This window comes from Aythya fuligula, chromosome 1, assembly GCF_009819795.1.
Source record: "Aythya fuligula isolate bAytFul2 chromosome 1, bAytFul2.pri, whole genome shotgun sequence".
NCBI classification, from domain to species: domain Eukaryota; kingdom Metazoa; phylum Chordata; class Aves; order Anseriformes; family Anatidae; genus Aythya; species Aythya fuligula.
The window spans coordinates 47,424,801-47,447,629 of NC_045559.1; the positions used below are offsets into that span (position 1 = coordinate 47,424,801).

General features: G+C 45.9%; 1 protein-coding gene across 2 annotated transcripts in view; it reads left to right on the forward strand.

The window, feature by feature from the left end:
* Nucleotides 1-1,205: 1,205 nt before the first annotated feature.
* Nucleotides 1,206-22,829, forward strand: part of TMCC3 (transmembrane and coiled-coil domain family 3) — a 130,471-nt gene continuing 108,847 nt past the window's right edge. Inside the window, exon 1 of one of the 2 annotated variants that reach the window (XM_032194359.1) lies at nt 1,206-1,247. In XM_032194359.1, coding sequence (XP_032050250.1) covers nt 1,236-1,247 — 12 coding nt within the window. In that variant the 5' untranslated portion in view covers nt 1,206-1,235. The remainder of the gene's footprint in view (nt 1,248-22,829) is intronic. The other variant, XM_032194369.1, reaches the window with a different exon arrangement.

Sequence of the window (22,829 nt, forward strand, 5' to 3'; positions counted from 1 at the left end):
TTACAGAGGACAAAAGCTCTGGTCCTGAAGAGGGGAAACAGCTTTCCAACAACCTGTTGTTAGAGATCGGGAGCAGGCTGCTCTATGGAAACCCCTGGACAGGAGCCAGCTTTCAATGGGTTTTGTCTCATCAGGAAGGTAGATTGCTATGAAACCTGTTGTAGGATACTGAACGCATGGATGTTAAGCATTACAACACTCGTATCTTACGGTTCCAGCTGTCTTTTAAGTACCCTCGGAGATCTCCTTCAGAAAGAATTTATTTGAGAGTGTGTCTGTTGACGAGTGTAACTACAGAGAAAACAACCCAAATACCCAGAATGGATCCCCAGATACCTATATGCCTATGGTCCAAAATGATTGCTGATGTTTTTACTCCTCTTGATTATCCAGTTTCATTTATAGGTAAACTAGTAACTTGATCAAGCGCACACAATCAGTCCTCATGCGAGAAGGACACTTGCACTTCAGTGAGAAAATGTCTGGAAGAAAGGAAAGCACGGACCGGGATGACAGCACATACACCGAGAGGGGTTTGTCCCTTGCTGTTTTACACTGGGCAGTGGATGGGAACAGTCAGTGACTGCAGCAGGTAGCGTTCTTGGAAATGCCACAGACTTTGGTAAATAATCATCATAAACGCTGTATGCATCTGCCAGCAAATACTCAGCCACTTAGGCTAGACATCTGTCCAACTACAAGTGTAAACGTAACGCCAGTTTGCTCCGCTTCTCTTTCACCCGGAGCACAGCCTGCAACTCCGGCAGCACGCACAGCTCTGGAGCAGGTCCGTTCGCGGGGGGTGAGGCTGCTTTGGGTGCGGGGAACCAGCACCAGCACCAGCACCGAGCCCTCAGCCCACACCCCCGGCGGAGCCCCCTCAGCTGCAGCCTCCTCCGGCCCGAAGCACCCAGCCGGGACCGGGGGGGGCTGCAGGGACCCCAGGGGGGCTGAAGGGGCCGGGGGGGTGCTGAAGGGACCCCGGGGGTGCTGAAGGGGCCGGGGTCCCCCCCGCGGTGCCCGGGGCGGGCTGCGGCTGGGGGCCGGGCGGGAGGGGCCATGCGGGTGGGCCCGGCCCCCTCACGGCCGCGCTGCCTCGTGCCGGCCGCGGCGCCGCCGCTCCGTGAGGGCGGGCAGCGAGCAGCGAGGGGCCGGGGGGCTCCGGGAGGGCTCCGGGGGAGGCTCCGGGGGCAGCGCGGCGAGGGACGGGCAGCGCCCGGCGCCTGCCGGCCGGCATGCAGCGCAAGGTAAGCGCCCGGGGAGCCCCGCAGAGCCGCCGAGGGGGACCCCGGAGCCGGGGGGCGCCGCCCCGAGGGGCCGCCAGGGGGCGCGGGGGGACGCGGCGGTGCCCGGAGCTGAGGGGGGTGAGGGGGGAGCGGTGCCCGCAGCCCCTCGGCTGAGCCCCGAGCTGTGAGGGGGGCAGCACGGGGGGGTTGGGGGCGCTTCGCTGTGGCCGGGGGAAGAGCCCAGAGCCGAGCCCGGCGGCCAAAACCCAGCGCTGGGGATCCCCTCACAGAGATAATCCCAGAGCAGAGCAGCGCGGTGCTGGTGCTGGTGCTGGTGGTGGTGTGGCTGCTGCACGGCGTGGACAGGCTGGGGAAGGGGAAGCTGATGGATCCAGCACGGCGAGAAACCGGGAATGGGTGCTCGGGGGGATGCTCCCTCCACGCCTCACCACGCGGCGTTATCTGCTCGGGGTGCAGGGATCATGGAGATCTGGAACTAAGGGCTTCGTAAAGGTCAAAATGACCTCAGGAGCCGTGGATATAGCTATCCGAGCCCTGTTTCTTCTTCATGCTTAGTTCCTAGGCTGCCCGAGGGCTGATTCACAGTCTGGGGGTTGCCCTGCCCCGTGCCCTCCATGCCCGGCCGGCCGCCCGTCCCACAGCAAGCTCCGGGTGAGCTCAGGGCCGCCTGTGCTGAATGCCTCTGCTCTGGCAGAAGTCGAGCGACACAAGGAGAAGTTACGCTAAGCTAACTTCAGGTCAGAAGTGATAAAAATAGCAATCCCTAATTCTTAGGGGACACCTCAGGGCTAGTGAAGGCTGGACGAAGAATCTTCAAAGAGAGGGAGTCTGCTGAGAGAGGGAGGAAAAAGCAGCAAGAAATAAGAACAATTGCAGACCTCACTCTGGATCACAAGTGCCCAGATCCTGTTTTAGGCATCCAAACGGAGAACTTTCTTACTGGTTTGTGGATCAGGTCCTTGGCGTGTCCTGGTAAACCAGAAATGGTGTTGGCAGCCAACAGATAAAATTAATTTTGTGCCGTGGCTGAAGTGTGGAACCGCAGTGTCAAACTCGTTATTCCCTGCAGTTCCAGGAGGTTCTTTCATCTGTGGCATGGGGTCCCCGTTCTGCATTTAGATCTGTCGGGAAGGGGAGGTAGAACAGGGAGAAGCCCTGGTTTTGTTGTTCCTCTGCTGCTCGGTGTTGTGGTAACAAGAGGAAGCCTCGCGTTTGGGACCTCTCCGACTGCGCTGTCACTAAATGCACTCGGTGTTTCATTGATTGCTTCAAAAATAAATTAAGCTGGAGAGAACTGGGCCACTGAGTAGCAAAGCTGAACTGCTTGCGCGGGGTTTAGTGCGGGTCGGCAGCTCAGTGTTAAATCCACGCTTTCTGTTTAGATCGAGTTCTCCGCTGCCATCTGTGCTCATACAGGAGCAATAAATAGAAAAGTTGTTTCAAACATCTCGTAAGCATAGTAAAAAAACACGATTCTGCTGAGGAAATGATACCCTTGCTCTTCCCTCTGGGGGTGTACCGAATTTCACCTGCAGCATGGAGCACGTGGGCTCGGGATGGGTGGAGTCGGTGCCATCCTCGTGTGGTGTCGGAGCTGTTTGTGCGGTGACCTCTCCGTGGGGGCACCCCTGGCTCCTGGGGTGAGCCGGTCTGCCTGGGGGCCTGCCTGCACCCCGTGCTTCAGCCACCGCAGCGGGCAGGGGGAAGCTGAGCCCTGCAGCGTTGTGCTGAGACCTGGCCTCGAGGCTGAGGTGTGGTGCTGTGTGCGGCCGAGAGCTGTGCGGTGGGGCTGGGAGGACACCACGGGGAAGGACAGGCAGTGGTGTGATGCTGTTAGTCTGCTGCCTTTAGGGCTTTCTGCTGAAGCTGGAGCCTAGCTGAAGCAGCTCGTGCTGTGCACTCCTGCTAGGGAGCAGCTGAGACCCCTCTGCCTGCCGCCAACCTCCTTCTGCACCTCCAGCTACGCGAGCTCAACGTGTTCTCCGTGAAGGGAGTGCTTTCAAGATCCTCTGGGTGTGCGTGAGGTCAAGGTTTCCTAATTCTCCTAACCTCTTATTTGAGGTGCTTTACAGGAGTCTCACCTTTCCAGAGAATGTCTCATATATTGCCTCTGCACAGTCCCTTTTTAGACTTGAGAGACCCGACGTACAGAGCTCCCAGGTCAGCGCTGCTCTTCCTCCCTCCTCAGGTGGACCAAAATAGTTAAAGATGCCGTAGGCATTTCCTCGTGCTTTCTTGCTTATACGAATACACATCTTTAAGAACTCCATTGCGTAGCATCTAGGTGCAGCAGCAGGATTTATAGCTTGGGTTGGTCTACTTGCTTTCATTCCTAGCGGAAAGCCTGTTGCTTTTTCTCACATGTGCCCGTCACTTTTCACTCAATTCTGCATTAGTATGAAAATACCGATGCAAATACAAGCAGGAAGAAAATCCCCGAGGTTTTCTCCTGTTTTTACATACCTCCCCCTCCTCACTGTTCAAATAAAATAGATAAGTGCTCCTGTTAACAGAGACAAGCTGCTGTTAGACGGCGCAGGGAGGCGGTAACAGGTAGGAGAGGAGACAAAAGACTGCATTTCCAAGCAACTAATGGAAAACCAGTCCTTCAAACCTCAGCATTCTTACCTCTTTGAACTTGTTTCTTTTCAGCTCCTTTTACCAGATGTGTGTGTCTTAATTTATCATATTAGGAGGTAATTTATTCAGCCTAGACAGTCTTTTACCAGATCACTGAAGTACATATTAGATATAAATTGCATTTGATGCTTTTATTCTCTGTTTGAATATCACCACTGTGTATCTTGTTCATTTTCACCAGGGAAAACGGAAGCCCAATTCACCTGTCAAATTCTGCTGGAGCTACTTTTTCAGGCATGATGTACCTACCACTGAAAATTAGTGGAAGTTTAACACATCAACACGAAATTAGTATTTAGGGACCGCAAAAGGAAGTCATTAGCGCAGTGAGAATATACTGAAAATACAAGCTGAATAAAATGTGTAATGAAGGTGAATGTGTCTGTTACTTTTGTTTTTATTAGGTGTAATTTAACATTCCTATTTTTTTTTCTTTTTAGCCTCTGACTCTCAGCTATCAGTAGCTATGCTTGTAGGTACGGATGAGGGGGGGAAGAGAACAGGCTGCTTGGTGATGCTCTGTTTAATTCCTCAGGCGTTTAGGAGGGATATACATATCTTGATAGGTACAGATCAGCACCACATCTTGCTGTAAGTTTTAGTCACCGGATATTCGAGCAGAATGAAAGTCTTATTTTTATCCAAGTCGTCATTGTCTTTTCTCTACAACCTGTGCAAAGCTGTACATGCTGGAACAACTCGGGATAATGGGAGTGGGTGGCACTGGAGCTGTGCTGGGGAAAGAAGTGCCCTTTTGGTGCTTTTAGTTGCTCAGAGATTGTCTTCAGAGCACTGCCAGTCAGAAACTACACTTCAGGGTTGAGGTAATAACGAGGTTTTCCTTATTCAGCTATTTTGGAGGTTGTACTATGTTGGTTGCCCTCGGGGAATATAAAATACACTACCAGATATATCCATGACAACAGGTAACTTGCTTAAGCGTTAGATTTATCCCAGCTAACATGCAGGCTGGGTAAGACGCAGGGCATCCCAGGAGCACTGAGTAAATTCCTGCTCCAAGCGCAGCAGTGGGGATTTCAGTACAGGTCTCCTGCCTCGCTGCTGGGGGAGATGGGACAAGTGGGCAATCTGAGATTTCCCGTGGAGCTCGGGCAGGCTGTCACTGGGAGGGTTTCAGTGGATTTTGCCAATTCTGTCAGTGAAAACTTAGCTGCCCGGAGGAGTTTACGTGCCTAAAAGACTGCAGGATTTCTGAGTGAGGATTTCAGTGGGACATTGGTGTTAATTTTGAAGGACTAAAGGTGAGAGGATCCCCTGCCTTTACCTCCAGTACCCCTGTTAGCTAAAGAGTTCAGCTTTCCCATCACTGCTTTTTTTTTTTTTTTTTTTTTTTTCCTATGGTTCAGCTGATCAGCAGCTCTACCTCTCTACCAGCAGTGAACATGATGCAAATATGGACATGTTTGCATGCATTGCGAAGTTCTTGCCCCAAAAAAGTAAAGGCTTGAGGCAGGAGCAAGGGAGTAAGGGGGACGAAGGCGGTGAAGCTGAGGTGTCAGGTTCTGTGGCGGTGTGCGCTGTGGCGGGCAGCAGGTGCCAGAAAGGCGACTCGTTCTGTGCTGCAGCGTGAGGGGGGTGTTCGAGGGGCAGGTTGGTATTCCTGCCAGTGGCAGAGACCTGAGGCTGGAGGTGTCGTTGTGGAGTACGTAAAAGTTGCTGGGCTGTCTCAAAAATGTCTACCATCTATTTAAAGTTCTTAATGTTATTTTCTTAAGATTATAGTGTGAAATTCTTAAAAGTTGAGCAATAAGGAGCCACTGTCTGCTGGAATGACGGTGAGGTTTATGTATCGTAGTCCCCAAGTTTGCTTTTGAAAATGAGATTTAAATGAGTGACGCTTACTGGCCATGCTGTTATCTGCCACCTTGGTGGGGAAGCAGAGAGGAGAGCAGGGAGTAAACGGCTCGGAGAGGAAGAATTCAGGCCTGGTGACTGATTGCTCACTGTCTCTTTGAGTAGAAGATCCGGGGACACCACGTGAAGCTGTCAGGCACCAGGTTCAGAGCAGGAGGTACAGCTGCGGAGCTCCTTCCCACCGGGTGTTGTGGAGGACACAAGCTGCCCTAGATTAAAAACCAGAACCAAATAGATTCAGAAAGAAGAGTACTTCAAAAACCCCTGAGTACAAAATTAACACTTCTGGCTCAGAAAGCCCTTGGCCTGCAGGTCCCTAGCAGCTGGCAGGTATTCTAGGGAGCATCATTACTCCGTTATCCTGGGCTTGGAGTCTTCCCTGAGCATCTGATGTCGGCCACTGTTTCAGCCAAGATACAGGTATGGATTTAACATGAGCCAGCGTGCTCCTTAAAGACCATGGCCACAAAACTGAGCTTTGTTTCCCCCAAAGGTTGTTTGTGAGATGCTGAATGCGCTGGAGTCATAGTGTTGGTTAAGCAGGTCAGCTGGGAAATGTTTCATGGGTCTAAGCTGAGAAAGTGTGCATAATTTATGTCTGAAGCGGTGGGAAAATGAATTGAGGAAGATTAAAATATTTGATACATATTAGCTTCATTAAGCTAAAAACAGTAGGATTTTTTTTAAAGTCATTTCAATGGCCTGGATGTGACTCCTGTTCAGGGGGATGGAGGTCAGAGTGTCTGGTTCCAGGTTTCCCTATAGGATGCCCACGCCAGGACTGAGATTTTCCGGGCCTCCTGTTCTGAGCTTGCGACAAAGCAGAATTTATCATGAAAGGTACTGAAAAGGGCAGTCAGCACCTCTTCCTCTCGATGTTCCCCAGTGCTGGAATGTTGTCCTGGTGAGAAAACAATGAAATCTTAACTTTTAAAAATATGTATGAAAAAAAAAATCTCCAGACATGGAAGAAAATAAAAAAGGGACAGATGTGTTGACTTACCTTTTTGTTTGTAAGGGTGGAGGGGCAAATTTTGCCTCCTTTAACATTTTTTTTTCCATTTCCATTGCTTGGGAGCATGCCTGTGTTTGTTTGAGTGGCCAAATAAATCGAGTTAATAGGTTCACTTTGGTATGAGTTCCTGGTAAGTGAGCCACGTGTCGCTGTGTTTTCCTGTCAGTCTTTCCTGCAGTAGTTAGCAATTAGTGCAAAAATGGATTTCTTCAGGCTGACACACAGCAGAAGTACATTTAGAAACTGGCATTGGTATTTTGTGTTTCTGTCTCCAAGGCTGCCTGTTTCCTCCTGGAGAAAAATGACTCCTGCTCTGGTCAGCGCTGCCTGCTGGGTCTGCCCAACGCACCAAGCACCAAGCGCCCCGCTTCCAATAACTCAGCAGGGATTGAGCAAATCTGCCTTTTTCCTGGAATGCTGCAGGCACGACCAGGGCATTTGGTAGCAGCTCCCATGTCGTTTGATGACAACTGAGGGCTCCTTAAGGCGTAATTTGCAGCTTACAGATGGATTCTCTTGCCTGCTTTGTGGTAGGACTTGTAGGCCAAATATCCCGAAGGTCTCAGGGCAGAGGATTTTTATGGGCTCTAAACCTGTTCTGATCGGTTTTCAGCTGGAAACCGCAACACTTCCCTGTTCTGGGCACCATCTTCTGGAGCCTCAGCTATGTTTTGCAAGCAGTGCCAGGCATTCGGGGTACCTCCTCCACATCACCAAGGAGGCTCTTTCCCTCCTCAGCGGACGGGCTGCACCCGCCTGCCCTTGGTACGATGGCAGCCCCCCGCCACAGGGCGTGCGGCTCAGCACGCGGGGCTGCGGGCCTGGCTTGGCAGGTGTGGGTTCAGGACATACAAAATGAAGACACTGGCTCTTTTGTCACTTTTTTTTCCCCTGCATTTGAACAACTGGTCTTAAGCTATTGTGTGTAACGTAGTGGAGCATGACCTTGCATGCCAGAAGCCATTTTAAGGGAAAATACCTCACTGGTCCACATTATTTTTGTCAAAGAAAAACAAAAAAAAAAAGCTACTTGCAGAAAATGTATCTCTGCTGAAAATATAGATTATTCCCTGAAAAACTAACCTCTAGCTGAAAAATGATTTAAAGCTCTTAATTCACAGCAGAAAGTCAAAATCTTTTCCAGAAGGGGAAACTATGTATTGTTCCCCAGCAGCAACATAGTAATAACGCTTGCTAGTTTGATTTAGGTACCCTACTGTTTTGTAAATAAGTATTTACATCTGTTTTTTTTTTCGTTTTTATTATTATTCATCTTGGACATTTGCTAGCATGTAATTATTCATGCCAGTATCTGAATTTACAAATCCCCTCACAGTTCTCTGTCCTTTTCAGGTGCACTAAAAGCTGTTCTATTAGATGTTCTCTTCATCTTTTTTTTTTTTTTTTAAATTTTTCTTTTTTTCCTGCTTATTTCTGGAGAGATGAATAAACGGACTTTTTAATGCATTTCAATTACCTTACTTTTTGTTAAGATATATTTTCAGGTAACACAATTAATTAAAACTCCATTAACCGTTTAGAAATGAAATATCCCCTAGTGGCAGGTCTTTGGTACTGGCCTACTTGAGGTAATGATTGCAAATGGATGTATAATACACATTGACTCGCTCAGAATTAAAAGAGGGTTTTTGTCCTTTTTCTTGCTCTTTGATGTATAATGGAGGCCTGAATAGATACTCTTCCCTTTGCTTTCTACCATTTAGATTCACTTAATTCTGGTCTTCCATCTGAGCAAACGGCCTCCCTCTGACCTTTAATAGCAGAGAATCGGGGAACGTTTTCTAAGTTTTTTGACATTTGCATTAGCTCTCAGCCGAGGTGCCTGGCCTTGCAGTGGAGAAGCCGTGTCCACCCTCGGCTGCTTTATCCCTGTTGCCATCAGGCTGATCTGCGCCCATCTCCTGCCGCGTTCTCGCAACCTGAGCAGGCGGTCACGGGGGATGGTTGTTGTGTCTGTGGGAAAGCTCGGCTGGACCGAGGCGTTTTTCTAACTGCTTCGAAAGACAAAGAAAACCTTTCAGAGAGGTCTGCTGTAACCACCACTCGCTGGTGCCAGCTCATCTACCACAGAGGCAAACCAGGTTTTTGTGCCTTGCAAAGCACCTGCACTGGGAGGCCTTCTGCAGGTCGGCACAGAGGCTGCCTTGATAAGAGGAGAAGGCAGGCAGGTAGGAGGGGCCCTCCTGCTGTGGGATGGTATATTGCAATCCCAGTATATGTTACAGTGGGGTATATTGCAACAATAAAGTTTGGTGTTTGTTTTTACTGGGGAGAACTGTAGCAAGAGAGCTTTTTAGACTATAACTGAGTGCTGTCATTGCAGTAACTGTGCTGAATGAGTTGCCAGTATGCAAAATGAAACATCCCCAGCTGCGGGTGATAACAGAAGCTACGTTTTCCTGGCACATTTCAACTCTCTCTCCTTTTAATATGTGATGCAAGAGGGTTTTCAGCTTAGCCCTACAACAGGTGACTTTTTTCAACTACTGTTTGCTGATCTTTAAAAGTAGGAGTGCAGCTTTAGCAAGCAAGAATATCCATCTACATACATAATGCTCTGGTAATTCACACATGTTGAGAGAAAAATACAGATTGATATCTTAATAGCCTGGCGTGCCAGATCTAGAGGTGAGAGTGAGTAGTCAAGACTTTTGTACTTGACACTCTGCCGACAGACAGTACAGAAATTGGAATAATTCAAGGAAAAGGTAAAGTTACTTTTATTAGGTATGTCTCTTACAGAAACACGGGGATGGTGGAGGCTAAAGGAGTCAGAATCACTGGCAGCGGGTAGTAGTCTAATGTAAATCCCCAGGCAGGTGAAGTTAGCCTGTTCTCGGCATGCTGCCCGGAGTAGGGTGGGGGGAGGGATGGGAAAGGATGAATCAGCTCTGGTGCTTTGCAAGATCCTGCCTTCTAGTTCAATATTGTCTTGTTTTCTTTGCCTGAATTTATTCCTGACAGGTGGTGACAGAATGTTTTCATAGCAGATATGCTTATGCCTTGTTAGAATCAGAGAAACCAAATAAAGTCTCCCGTGGCAAACTAGTGTTCGCACTGACAAGCGGACGGGTTCTCTTCTCTGCTCCCGTGAAGCTTTGAAAATCCCCATTGCTGTACAACATCCCTTTTTGCTCAGCCCTGTCTGAGGAGTCTGAGCAAAGCCAGGCTGGGGGCAGTTTCCAGTTGGTTTTGGTTCACAGGGCTGCCACCTCCAGCCTGGAACAAGTGCCCGGTGTGCAGGCTGGGTTTGCTGTGCTCTCCGGTAACTAAATTTAGGCAGGATATGATTTAGAAATGAGAGGCACAAATCACTAAATTGGAGGGAAGCATGGCATTGAATCAAATGAGGAAAAAGTAGTACTTTCTCAAAGCTAAATATCAATCATTAGTTACTTGATTTTGAGCCCGCATTGATTTCATAAGAGCATTTTTTTCCTTGGCACTGCTGCTTTAGGGGTTTTAAAGGGTTCTCGGGTTTTCACCGTGCATAAGAGCTGCAACGTGCACTTCACTCATCGGACAGGCTGCTTCCTTCAGAGCAGTGGTCAGCTTTTTGTCCCATGGGACAGATTCTGGCAAACAGTTTTAGAGGTGCTGATATAAGGAGGTGGTAGAAGAGTAAAGATATTCAGGGTAGAGATGCAACTACCACAGGCTAATTTATGGTTGAGTGCAACACACGCAAAAGTACATTAATCACTGTAGGGTAGAAATGAGTAGGATGAATTAAATTTTTCAAGCGAAGGATTTAAACTATTTGTAGCTGTATATAATCCACTCTTTTGAGTGAGAATCTTCTTTCATAAATAAAACGCTGAAGTAGAAATAAAAACCTATTTCAGTACTGTCAACTTCAAAGGTAGCAGGAATGTTTTCTTAACAGCGGTCATTAGCCATCGTTCCAGTCTTTCATACAGAACAATTCTAGAGATGCATTGGGAGTAATATCTTATAAGACATTACATTAGGTATCGTGAAGAACTAGGACACGGATAATTATGTTTCCTTTCTTATCAAATTAAGCTTCTGCATACTGACATAGCCACGAAACAACCCTCCTAAGGTAATGGAAATGGCATAAAACTCAGCAGGTTTTCCCTGCTGGTTTCGTTGCCCATTGCAATCCATGTGCTGTGCGCACCGCAGGCCTGAGACTGCACCTCGCGCCTATAAAGGGTGACCGGGTTCATTCGCTTGCAGTAATGCAGTTTCAGAAGCTCTGAAGGCTGTATTTTTTCCTGTAGGAGTTGCTCCACGATAACCTCTGCTTTCTGCTGGCACTTCCCTTTCTCCCTACTTCTGAGGGGCTGCTCCCCAAAATACTTGGAGTTCACCCACCAAGGCCACCTCCTCTCAGACTTCCTTGTCCTGCCGGAGATGTGGCAGCCCTGACTTGCCTTAGCCCAGGTCCCCAGCTCCTGCTATATTGCTTTTGTTTAGCTCTTCTTTGTTCCCTTGTCTGGCTCTGGGAGCTGCTCGGTCTAACCTGCAGTCACTGGGCTGGAGGGGTACCGGGCATTTCTCAGCCCCTCTCCTTTCACTGAATCCCAGTTCTTGCAGAAGAGATCCCCTCCGAGTCAGAGCCTTTGCAGTGTTGCCCTGTCACTAGTGCTCTGTGTACGTGTCCCTCTGAGCTTTGTCACACCGTTCAGCTGCTTTAAGGCAATGAGCTAGGAAAGAGCTAAATGATTTACTCAGTCTTGTAACTACTAAGAGCTGGTGTAGGTTCATGTATCACCTGTAAACCTGTCTTCCTGAAAATAGAGCAGAAACTGATGTCCCAGTTTTCACTCATGATCTGTTTTTAGACTTTCTTTGTTAGCAGGATGTGCTGCTACCTGAGAGCCCATCTCCTGCGATGTGGAGCTTTCCTGCGAACACCGAGTGCCGGGTAGTGAAACAGAGCTCTGTGCTCCCTGGACTTTGATTGTGCGTCCCATGGTTTTGTTTCCTCTCGTAAGAACGCCAGGCAGACACTAGCAAGGTGATTAGTGAGTCTGGTTCCCTGCTATTTTTGTGTACTTCTGCCTTTGAGATAAACACGGCGGAATTAATTCATTCTGTGGAGTTCTGTGGAGGCTGTCACGAGGATATAAAAAGGGGCTACGTGAAGGCATATGCTGAGCTCGCTGTGTTTGAGTGTCTTGCGTGGCTACAACAGGCTAAGGATTAGTAACTCTGTGCTACATTTCATAGTACTAGCTTAAACTAATTGAGCTGTGTGTGATTTGCCTTCTGGGCTCTCACTCCTACTAAAACCAACTGATAGTCAGTGCCAGCGTAAGTTAGACATTAGTAAAATGCTGTTCAGCGAAACAGCTTGAATAATGTAACAAATGGTGCCATTTCGCATGCCTTTTCAGAGCACAGAAAATCAATCTACTTCAAAAGCTGGAGCCATGCCCCATGATTTTTGGTTTCTAGCAGCTCAGTCATAAAGCAGTTTACCTTATAGTTAGCATAATCATGCTGTCCAGTCATCAGCATATAAACTTCATGCATTATGTTAGGGAATTGCATTGTGGAGATACAGATGGATCTGCTTAATGAGGAACAAACCCCGTTTTGCATGAAATTTATAAACCTCAATTACCCATATGCCATGAGGGACAAAGAATAATTTTGATAATCAAGCTTTCAGAAAATGGAATGACTGTTCAACATGATAAGCACTGAGAATCATGACCTCATCTAGCACAAGACTTGGATGACTGAAGTGCTTCTGTATTGGATTCTAAGAGTGTATTTAATGCTCGGGCTCCCGTTCAGTAACTGGTATTAGTATCCAGCTCAAAAAGATCTGTAAGAGCCAGCTAGGTCCAAATGCTCCTCACTGCCACTGCTAGTCTTCAGTTAGCTATTTTTGAGGACAGACAATGAGAATTTGATAGCCTGCTTCTCAAAGAAAGGCAATGTAAAATTTTGCACAGTTAGTGTGTCTGCTGACTGAAAAAATAAGAAAAAATAACGGGCTTAATTTTCTCTGAATGTTGTTTTTTTTTGAAGTTAAGTCTCTCTCTCTGCTAAGGTTTGGAGCTTAGAATGCTTTGGAATATTTTTCCTGCTCATTTAGAGTAAATCTGTCTTCGTTTGTGTTAATTTCTGCTCCTATGGTGATATTTGAAATGCAGGCAATCTATCTTTAATGCTCAAAAGAGGAAAAAAAAGGCAAAAACTCATCATGAATCTTACTGATAGAATGTTATTAATTCTGCATACCGATGTTCACAAATTCCTGCCGTTCTCCTGCCTCCCACTGTCTCCGCATTTTGTTCAATAAATCCACGGGAGATTTTTCAGGCAACTCCAGCATCTGAATATAAGCAATCCTTTAGTAAATAGTAGATATTAAGTAAAAATTAGCTGAAATTCTACGCATTGGAGAGATCTGTGTTTACATTCTTGATACGAATTAGCATATTCTCCTGTTTGAAACTCCAGCAAGTTTATAGTAAAGTAATTCATCTTAATGTTTGTGTGGTTGGGCCATTCCCGTGACTCTCCATCTGTTTTACTTCACTGCTTTACATTCTGCAGGCTGTGTACGGGTGTGTCCTCTGCTCCACTGTCAGAGTGACTAGATGGATGCTAACAGGTCGGGGAGCAGATAGATGATCGGATGTTGGTTTTCAGCTGGAATGGAGTTGGGTCAATCCGCTGGCAGCTGCACACTCCTGAAGTCAGTCTGTAGCTGACACTGCTGCATTACTCCACCTCATACTGCTCTTGGGAGGAGGTCTGTGGCTGACCATTTATCAAGGGTTTTTTGAACACTTTAAACGATAGTCAAAAGGAATGCTAGTGCAAGGCCACTACTGGGATGTAATGCTAGATCAGAAGTATTTGTGAAAAAGAAAATGCCGAAGCCTGGGCTCAGGTAGTTATGCTGAAAGTTCCTAGTGAGCATGGCATGTGGTAGCTGGAGGTGGGCAAGCCGTGCTCTGTGACAGAGACTGCGAAAATAACAGCTGCTCAGGAACTTGCATGTTCAGAGCACAGGGCTGCCAGAAAGCTGAGCAGTTCTTTTCAGTGCCACCGAGCAGCTGGATGCAGAAGATCAAGGGAGGCCTGAACTCGTGGCCTTGATGTTTTTAGATCAGTTGGGTTCTTACATGAAAACCTTTGAGAACGTTCTTCAGTTGGTAAGCATTTATCTTGTGACCCATTCCTTTTCCTTGCACTATAAATAATTTGCACTGTACACTGTCACGCAACCAGCGTCTCACCCTCGGCATGTTCACAGGATATGTGGCAGATATGAGCTGTTCAGGCGGGGTCTTTATCTTTGCATTTGAGAAGATTTGCTATGAGTGACAGTCTTAGAGAATCACAGAAACACAAGGTTGGAAAGGACCTACAAGATCAAATAGTCCAACCGTCCTCCTATCACCAATACTACCCACTAAGCTACTAAATCATATCTCGTAGCACCTTGTCCAGGGGCTTCTTGAACACTGTGAGGGACAGTGACTCCACCACTCCCTGGGCAGGCCGTTCCGGTGCCTGACCACTCTTTAAGAGAAAAAGTTTTTCCTGACATCTAATCTAAATCTCCCCAGGCACAGCTTGTGGCCATTTCCTCGAGTCCTATCATTAGTTATCTGAGAGCAGAGGCCAACCCCCTCCTCATCACAACCTCCTTGCACTATTCCCTCATGGATTGTCATCACCTCCTTCCTTCTTACACCTGCCCTTAGGTCCCTTTCACCATTCATTTAAAGTGGTGTCTGCTCTACTGTGCAATTTCACAACAGCAAATCAGTAGCACAGGGAACCTCTGCAGTTCCTTTTGCCATAACCATCGTTCATTTCCAGAGACTTCCAGTTGCTGGTGCCCTGCTCACAAGCCTGCTTTCCCAAGCTCTGTGCCAGTCTTGTCCTGCACATGAGAAGTGAAAGAGAAAATTACTTATTAATGTGTCTTTGTTGGATGTTAGTGTGGCACAGAAAGGGAACAGAATCCTTATTGTGCTAGATGCCAGAGGACAGTCAGTTGTACAAAGCGTGGGAGGGGGAGGCGGTGGGTGAGGGTGTTAGCCGTACAGCCACTTTGGAAATACACTTTGGAATTGGAGGTACAATACTTGAGCTAAAGTATCCAAGACATCTTGTTTTTTCGGGACAAAACTTAGCAATTTAAGAGTCAACAATATATGTGGAAGTATGTATGCCAATAACGTTCGCCCTCAGTATACTCAGAGGTCTGAAGGATGGCTTTTTTCACTCGATTTCAGTGGCAACTGTGTTCCTTAGAGCGTAGATAATAGCAAGTCATGGAAAATCCTGGGAGGTAATGCTTCAAGGCAGTGCCACCTAATGGTACGTTTCAGAATAGGAATGTGTGGCCTCCCACTCATGCAAAACATCGTGTGTACGTACGTAGCTGGGCTCTCTAACTTCCTTAAATAGTCACCTTCTGTGTTTCCTGGTCACAGGAGGCAACGGTGGCCTGTACCTATCCCTATTAGGACTAACTGCGGGGGAACAAATGCAATTAATGTCCTGCTTCTCAGAGCCGTTCCCACTGTACAATTAACCATCACACGGGCAAAAACTCCTGCCCCTAGGTCCCTCCTTCCCAGAGTGCCTGCAGAGATGCATGTGCAGTTACTGTTTAGGACTCCAATTTCTGCTGAGACATTTTGCTCCAACCCAGTGTCATGATCTATAAGCCAAAATCACTTGACCATGTCTATGGCAGCCAGCAGTTTGCAGCAGGAGTTCCAGGAAAGCAAGATGTTTTGTTGTGCTAAGGACCTAAGGCAAAGAGGGAAGGAACAAGATGGAAAATAACTTTCCTTTCACGTAGTTTTGCTCTACAGGGAAGTGGCTGTAAGGCTGGCTTCCAAAAGTGAGGTCTTTCAGGCTGTGGAAACTAAATGAGCTACTTTTCCCCCCACCTTGTGTAGGCTCTGTACTGGGCCACCGTGGGCTTTCTCAGCCCAGCAATGCCTAGCGAGTTTAGGATAGGAGAAGAGTGCAAAAAACCCTTCTGCTGTTCTCCCACCAAGACTGGCGGTCGTAAGTGGGGGTAGTTTCTGCAGCTGGGACAGAGGAGGTGGAGGGGCAGAAGGAAGAAGTGCTCTGATCAGGCTGCTAGCCAGAAGCTGGTAGTATCAGAGACACAAGGGTATCTTGTGAAGCCTAGGAAGGGGGTGTTACTGGGAAAGCATGCTCCATGCGCATTTCTCCTCCTCTTCCTTCAAAAAAGCACACCGACTTATGTGCCCTTAAAGATCTCTAGCTTTTCAGCAGGGGAACCTGGTGCTCTTGAGTTCAGCATTTCAAAAAAGTAACTAAGCACACATTACCACAGGCCACACTTTCATCCTGAACACTGTGTGAACAAACAGGAAAAATACTAACAGATAAAAGTAGTATCTTAGTGCTGTTTCTCCTTATAATTTACTTTGGTTTCTGCATTCTGCTCATCTTTAATGTGAATGCCTATATTGGCCCTTCTGGAAAACAAAAAACAACAAAACAAAACAAGAAAAAAAAAAAAAAAACAAACAACAAAACAAAACAAAACAAAGAAAACACTCTATTTTATGTTTAGTATACCTTTCTGAGTAATGATTCCATAGGAAACTATTTCCAAAGCAGTTCTAACATAAGGGTGAAGTCTTAGTCAACTCATATGTTGCTTGCTCCTGAGACAGTGTCCCAGGTGCATGCTGTGCTGTCATCCTGCACCTGCTCAGGCAGCAGGCGTGCAGCTTCTTCCTGTGATCCAGCTGGGACAGGGAAAGATTTCCCAACTCTGGGTGCTGTGTGCAAGATGTTGTTAAAAGTCTGGAGTAGTGGGCAGTGAAACAAACCTCCTTTTTCTTTTAGAAGAGGCAGGTGGCAGATTTAGGATTGCAGGCCTTTCTAAATCACTCCTTGTGAACTAGCAATAGATGCCACCATGAAACATAATGGAAAATGCTCTTTTCAGCTGAGTGCTTGAGTAATCTGATGCCAGAGGTAGAGTAAGGGGACAGTTTCTGTTGGTTACCCTGATGGGATTCTGGTACATGCGGGAGTCATCAATAACTTTTCATTACTTGTGTTGATGGCATTTTATTGACAGCTGCAGCCCTTATTCTTCATACCTACTCCTGCAGTCCTGTCGTTCACACCACAGCCAATAGTCACTGACTGGTCAAGAGCAGGAGGAAAGGTTTTGAAGTATTGCAGGCCTGCTGCTCACCAGTGCCCAGATCCCTGATCTTTAGGCAACGTGGTTTCACAGGCCTGGATGTGACACTGCACCAGATGATCTTAGAAAAATCCTTGCAGAACAAACTGGCCTTAGAATATCCTGAGTTGGAAGGGACCCACAAGGATCACTGAGTCCAACTCCTGGCTCCACACAGGATCACTCAAAAATCAAACCTTGTGTCTGAGAGCATCGTCCAAACGCTTCTTTAACTCCATCAGGCTCGGTGCTGTGACCGCTGCCCTGGGGAGCCTGTCCCAGTGCCCGAGCACCCTCTGGGTGCAGACCCTTTCCCTAACCCCCAGCCTGACCCTCCCCTGTCCCAGCTCCATGCCGTTCTCTCGGGTCCTGTCGCTGTCCCCAGAGAGCAGAGCTCAGCGCCTGCCCCTCCGCTCCCCTCGTGAGGGAGCTGCAGGCCGCCATGAGGCCTCCCCTCAGCCTGCTCTTCTTGCTCTTGTTCCAGTTTCTGGCAGGACTAGCTGCTGCCAGGATGCCAAAAGCTTGTCAAAACTGTTTGGTTGTGTGGCTGCACTGAATTCTCTGAGAAGTCAATTACAAATTGACATATGCTCATGTGTTAATTACAGCTACTGGTACAGCTTGGAGACCTCTTTTGCCTGCAGTAGCCATAACAGCTTGTATAATTCTAGTTAGCCTGAGAGAAAAGGGTCACTGAATTACATGAGAAAAGTCCTGGGGATGCTTTAATTAAATTCTATGTTTAAAAGTAGCAGTTCCTTCCAACAGCTGCAAAGCATTAAGGCCCAGAAGGTGGATTAGGGAAGATGGGCTTCCTAGCCACCCTGCTGAATGCAGAGGAAACCATTTCATGTGGAGATTACTGTCTGAACCGGAATGAGAGGCGGCACAGGCCTGTGGCTGGAGCAGCTGGGGCTCATGTTCAACCCGTACTGCAGTGCTGCTCAGTGCAATCTATCAGACAGCACCGTCGCTCTTCTTGGGGTCAACCTGCCATCAGCTGCACTGTGGGTAAAGTAAAATACAAGCTAATAGTTAGGCTTCACCTAGCCTTTCTCTGTTGGACCAGTTCATTTGTATCCAGTCCTTTCTTCTTCCTTGTAGGTACACTGAGTACACAGCAGCTTCACCAAGCGCTGCAGAGATGGACAGCACAGCAGGACAGTACTGCTAAATTCCCCCTCGGATTCCACCAACAGTTCCATTTATCGTGGATGATAGTAAAGCTTAAAAATAAATATCATTAATATTAGCTTAAATATAGCTACACAGTTCGCAAAGGTGTGTGTGTTAAGTCCTGTGGCTACAGAGAATGCTAAAGTCAACAGATTGTAAATCATCCTTCCGTGACCATTAAAGGAAATCATTAAGTTGTTCCTGAGCAGGGGAACTAATGAAACTCAGTTTCCTATGGTCTTGAGCACATTCACTTTTAGATGTTTAAAAATTAAATTATACTACTATTTTCTATTCTTGACACATACCCTATAAAATTCCCATTCGTTCTCATATAGCCATTCTTCTGTCAAATATTTTGATAGCTGCGTGCAAGCTGCCTCATTTGACTGATTTGGTGAACGGGATCAAAAACTTGGCCTTTCCTTGCTCTATTTTTAAAAAACACATAGGAAGCTCATCATGGTTGAGATCTCTTGTACTGGTCTGAAACTAAAAGTTTACTATAGATATATGCACAGACCGATGTTGGCAATCTGAATTCCATAGGAACCAGGCCAGCTATGCTATGTCAAGAATATGGGACTTAATACCAATGGGAGATAAAAATGAAAATGATGATAGTACGGAGATATAAGGAAACAGTCATGCTACTCTAGCTGCCTTGTAAGAGCACTTGAAACTTCACTGCTTTTCATGGTTTGGGGAATAATGCAAACTTTGCTTCTGAACGTCTTGACTCCTTTTCTGGGTTCATCTTCTGCCTGGGAATAAATTGTTCCAGTTTTGCTGATGGCAGTTTCACACTAGCACATTGCTGAACACCAACTGAGGAGGAGTGCATTTTGAAACAATTTTGCAATATATCTTGAATTGAGTATTTCTTGAATTGCTTCAGAAGAACTGTGCTACTCTGCCCTGGGGCAGCCATAGCAACTCTATACATGGTACTGATTTGGCAGGCCTTTCTATATTTTACTTTTTTTGCTTGATGTTTTTTCTATATAGTTGATACTTCCCTTTCATTGTAATAAACATTTTTTTAAAATCAAATGGTGATTGTATAGAAAATATAATAATGTTATAAAAATATTTATCCTAAATGAGGGAACTCACTGACAAGAAGCTTTACATGTTTATCTGTGCCCTTGACGTAATCTTTCAACAACACTGTCTGTTCATAATGTATATTCTTGTTTGGATGCATGATGGGTTCATGGGTGTCGTACAAACTACTCAATATCTGAATGATGAACGATTAGGGAATTAAGTATCTGCAATGCTGGAGATGTTCCCAGTAGATAATTTCAGTCCAGGTTCAGGTGAGTTGTAGATACATATGGTAGGTCAAACAAAAATTATAGGATAAACGAACATGCCTGTGACCATGCATAGCTTGTCATATCAGCCTAGCACTGCAATTGCAAGGGCTGCAAGTAAGAGCTGCCTGCTCAGCAGGCTTCCCTTGAAATACATGTGTAGCCATATAGGACCAGTGACTCAGAGGTATCTAGTGCTGATTGTGTTCAGCAGCATGTGAATGGTTGCATTTGTGCACTCTCACTCTTTGCAATATTAAATAAATTGAATGGCTTTGCTCTCCCCTTTCTTTATATGGAAAGGGGTTTAAGTTTTAGGCAAAAAGCTGACTTTGGAAAAATAAGTATATTCTCATTAATGATATTAATGGAGTAATTGTTATAGCTTTGTTTTGAGTTCTCATTTGACTGCTTAGCATTTTTAGTGTATAAATTCATTTTGTTTTATATATTTTAGAAACCTCAGTTGTTAGTTTGACTTCTTTTTCCCTAAACACATTTTAAGGCGAGATAGAAGATCAGTTTTATACAGTTTTTCTTATCTTCCATATTATGTTGCTGAATTTGAGAAACAAAGAAACAAGACTTTTAAAGATTCTTCCAGGTTCTTTAATGTTAGGTATGGAAGAAGACATTTAGAAAGGACTAATGGTTGTATGAATAGTGAAAGAGTTTTTTGGTTTGCTTCTGAAGACAACTTGCAGAGGCTGTACAGCTGGCCTTAGCCAGGTTCATGAGTGCTCACAGGTCTAGTGAGACTCCTGCCATCAGCAAGTCATTACTGGTGAGAGCTCTGTGGTGCATTTCCACAAAGAGTCTTCTGGTTTTCTTACGTCTTTCTTTCCCTTCCTCTCCCTAATTTTCTTACCTCAAAAACAGTATGTATTTTTGTCACTGTTGTTTGTTTTAATTTTCTCTGGCGCGTATGGTTTCAGGTGTGAAGTGGTGAAGTGGTGACACACTAGTTTTCAACCCCTGCCATTGGTATTCATGGCTGGATTTAAAGATGTGCTGATCTTCCTTTGCCTCCAACACTGTTTTCAGATCATGAATGTTTGCTTATATTTCACATACAAGATCTCACTGTTACATATGTAGTTGAATATTGTTTTATTTCCTTATATTAGAAAACCTCCCAGCTTTGTGCAAGATAAGAAGATTGAAAGCCATACTGTGTTTTTTACATCTGTCAGAGCATTATTATTTGTGACACCTAAACTGTGATCAGCTTCTAGCCTAACTGTACCAGTGCTAAATATTCTTGGCATACTTTTATATTGTTTATTTTTAATGCATTTGAAGCCTTTGTATTGTTCTCACATTTTTAGCAAAGAAATTGTTGTTATTTTTGTTGTTGTTTTTTTAAAATTGTGTCATAAAAAGAATCAATATGCCTTTCTCTCCCTTTTTCCCTCACAGATGCACAAATACACAAAGTTTGTGCACAGTGATTAAGCATGCAGTGCACAGAATGATGTACTGTAGTTGTTTCTCCTGTGAGTACATTTTCTTTGTTACACTGTTGGCTGTATCCCCTGGAAAATTATTACAGATGCTACAAACTGTATGGAAAAAGCAGTGCTGCTAAAGAGCATGGGGCTATTACTGTTCTGTAGGACTTCATGCTCGCCTGGATCCCGCTGCAGAATCAATGTGTGATGTTGGTGTGAATTCGCATGAGAAGCTCAGCCTGTGAAGTGGAAGTGGCAGGCTTAGGGGTCTAAGATGCAATATAAAGCTTTGTCTTTCAGTTTGTTTTTCCAAGCTCTGCAGTAAATGCTACCGCTTGAATACTCTCCTCTTGATTTCCTTTCTTAGAGGCCCTGCCATGCTCAGCAGGAGTGCATCAGAACTGAGATCTTTCGGTAGCTGAGCTTTCAGCCTCCAGTTCTGTTGTGTCCTTCTAACACAGCACTGCAAGAGAAAAAGAATTATTTATGAGAGATCATACTAGGAGCTAGGCTTCCTGCAAGAGATGGTTAACCCCATCTCCCTGCAGAAACAAAGCATATATATGTATTTTCCTGCATCCTGAATTCCTTTTGTACAAAATGACTTTAAGCTGCTGCAAGCTCTGTGTCTGCTGATGCAGTCAGTCTCATTTGTTCCTGTACACTCAGTTTTCAGAGGTTTAGGTTTTGTGCATACGTTGCTCTCCAAATGCAGGGTTTACAAGAAAGACATGAGGTACCCAGTCACTTCAGTGAGCTCTGGATCCCAGCTTAAATGATGGCTTTCAGAGGGCCAAAAGATTAGAAAGAGTTTTGAAGTAGGTGAATCAGCAGGATCTCTATGCAAGGTACAACATGTGAATCACAATCTTCACCTATTCTGAAAGTTACTGCCTCCCCTCAGATTAAGGGATGTGTTTTCATACCAAAACTAGTTTGTGGTGTGAGAAAGTAATACAACTTTCTGCTTTCTCTATGGTTATATATAGCATACATAATGTGTAAATGCAGTTGCAGTAAGACCTTGGTTACCCATTTAGCCACTGAAGTCAAAAGGAGTAATTTTTTTTTCTGCAGTCTCTAACATGATTTTGGATCAACTCTTTAAAAGGGTCAACAGCTCATGGTTGTCCTAGGGGCGAGTTCCTTGTTAACAGGGGTGTGTGGCTAAGCCCATGTGTGGCCACCAGAGCAGGAACACCAGGAAAAGATCCACAGCCTCCACAGGAGGGGATTACTTCCATTCACCCATTGGCAAATCCCTGTGTAGCAGGAAGAATTCAAGGGATCTCAGAAAATGTTCAGCCCTAAAATACAAGCAGTGGCTGTTGTGGGTTGGGCTTTCTCCAGGCTGCAGCAACTGAGAGCACAGTTCCAGACGCACTGTGGGGCAGGAGAAGGCTGCTGGAGGCTGGGATGAAGGAGAAGAGGGGTCCTCCTGGCCCACCTTTGGGGCCAGTGCGTGGTTGTGCCTCCCACAGCCACAGGTATTTCAGTCAGGTGCTGCGTCCTCAGAGAGGTGTGAATACAGGTTTCTGTTTAAAAATGCTACGAACTTGTAAATTCATACAGTACTTATTTTGTAAAAATAACAGAATCGCACTTCTTTGATAAAGCTATAAGTACATACAGCTGAGAAACCCATGTGTTGTGATTGTAAAGGGGGACTATAAAGTAGCTCCTCTCACTGCAATCATCTCTCTGTTTCAGAAGATCGGTGTGTCAGTGAGCTCTCACCCCTCCTCTGCCCTTTTGTGTGGGTCCTGAGATCAGTAAAGCAGCAAATATTTGTTTCATTCTTGCTCAAAGACTCCTCTGGTAGCACAGAAAAAAAACAACAAAGGTGTATGGGGAAATGCAGTGCTGTTGTGTGGTTTTGGCAGTGGGATTTTATTATTC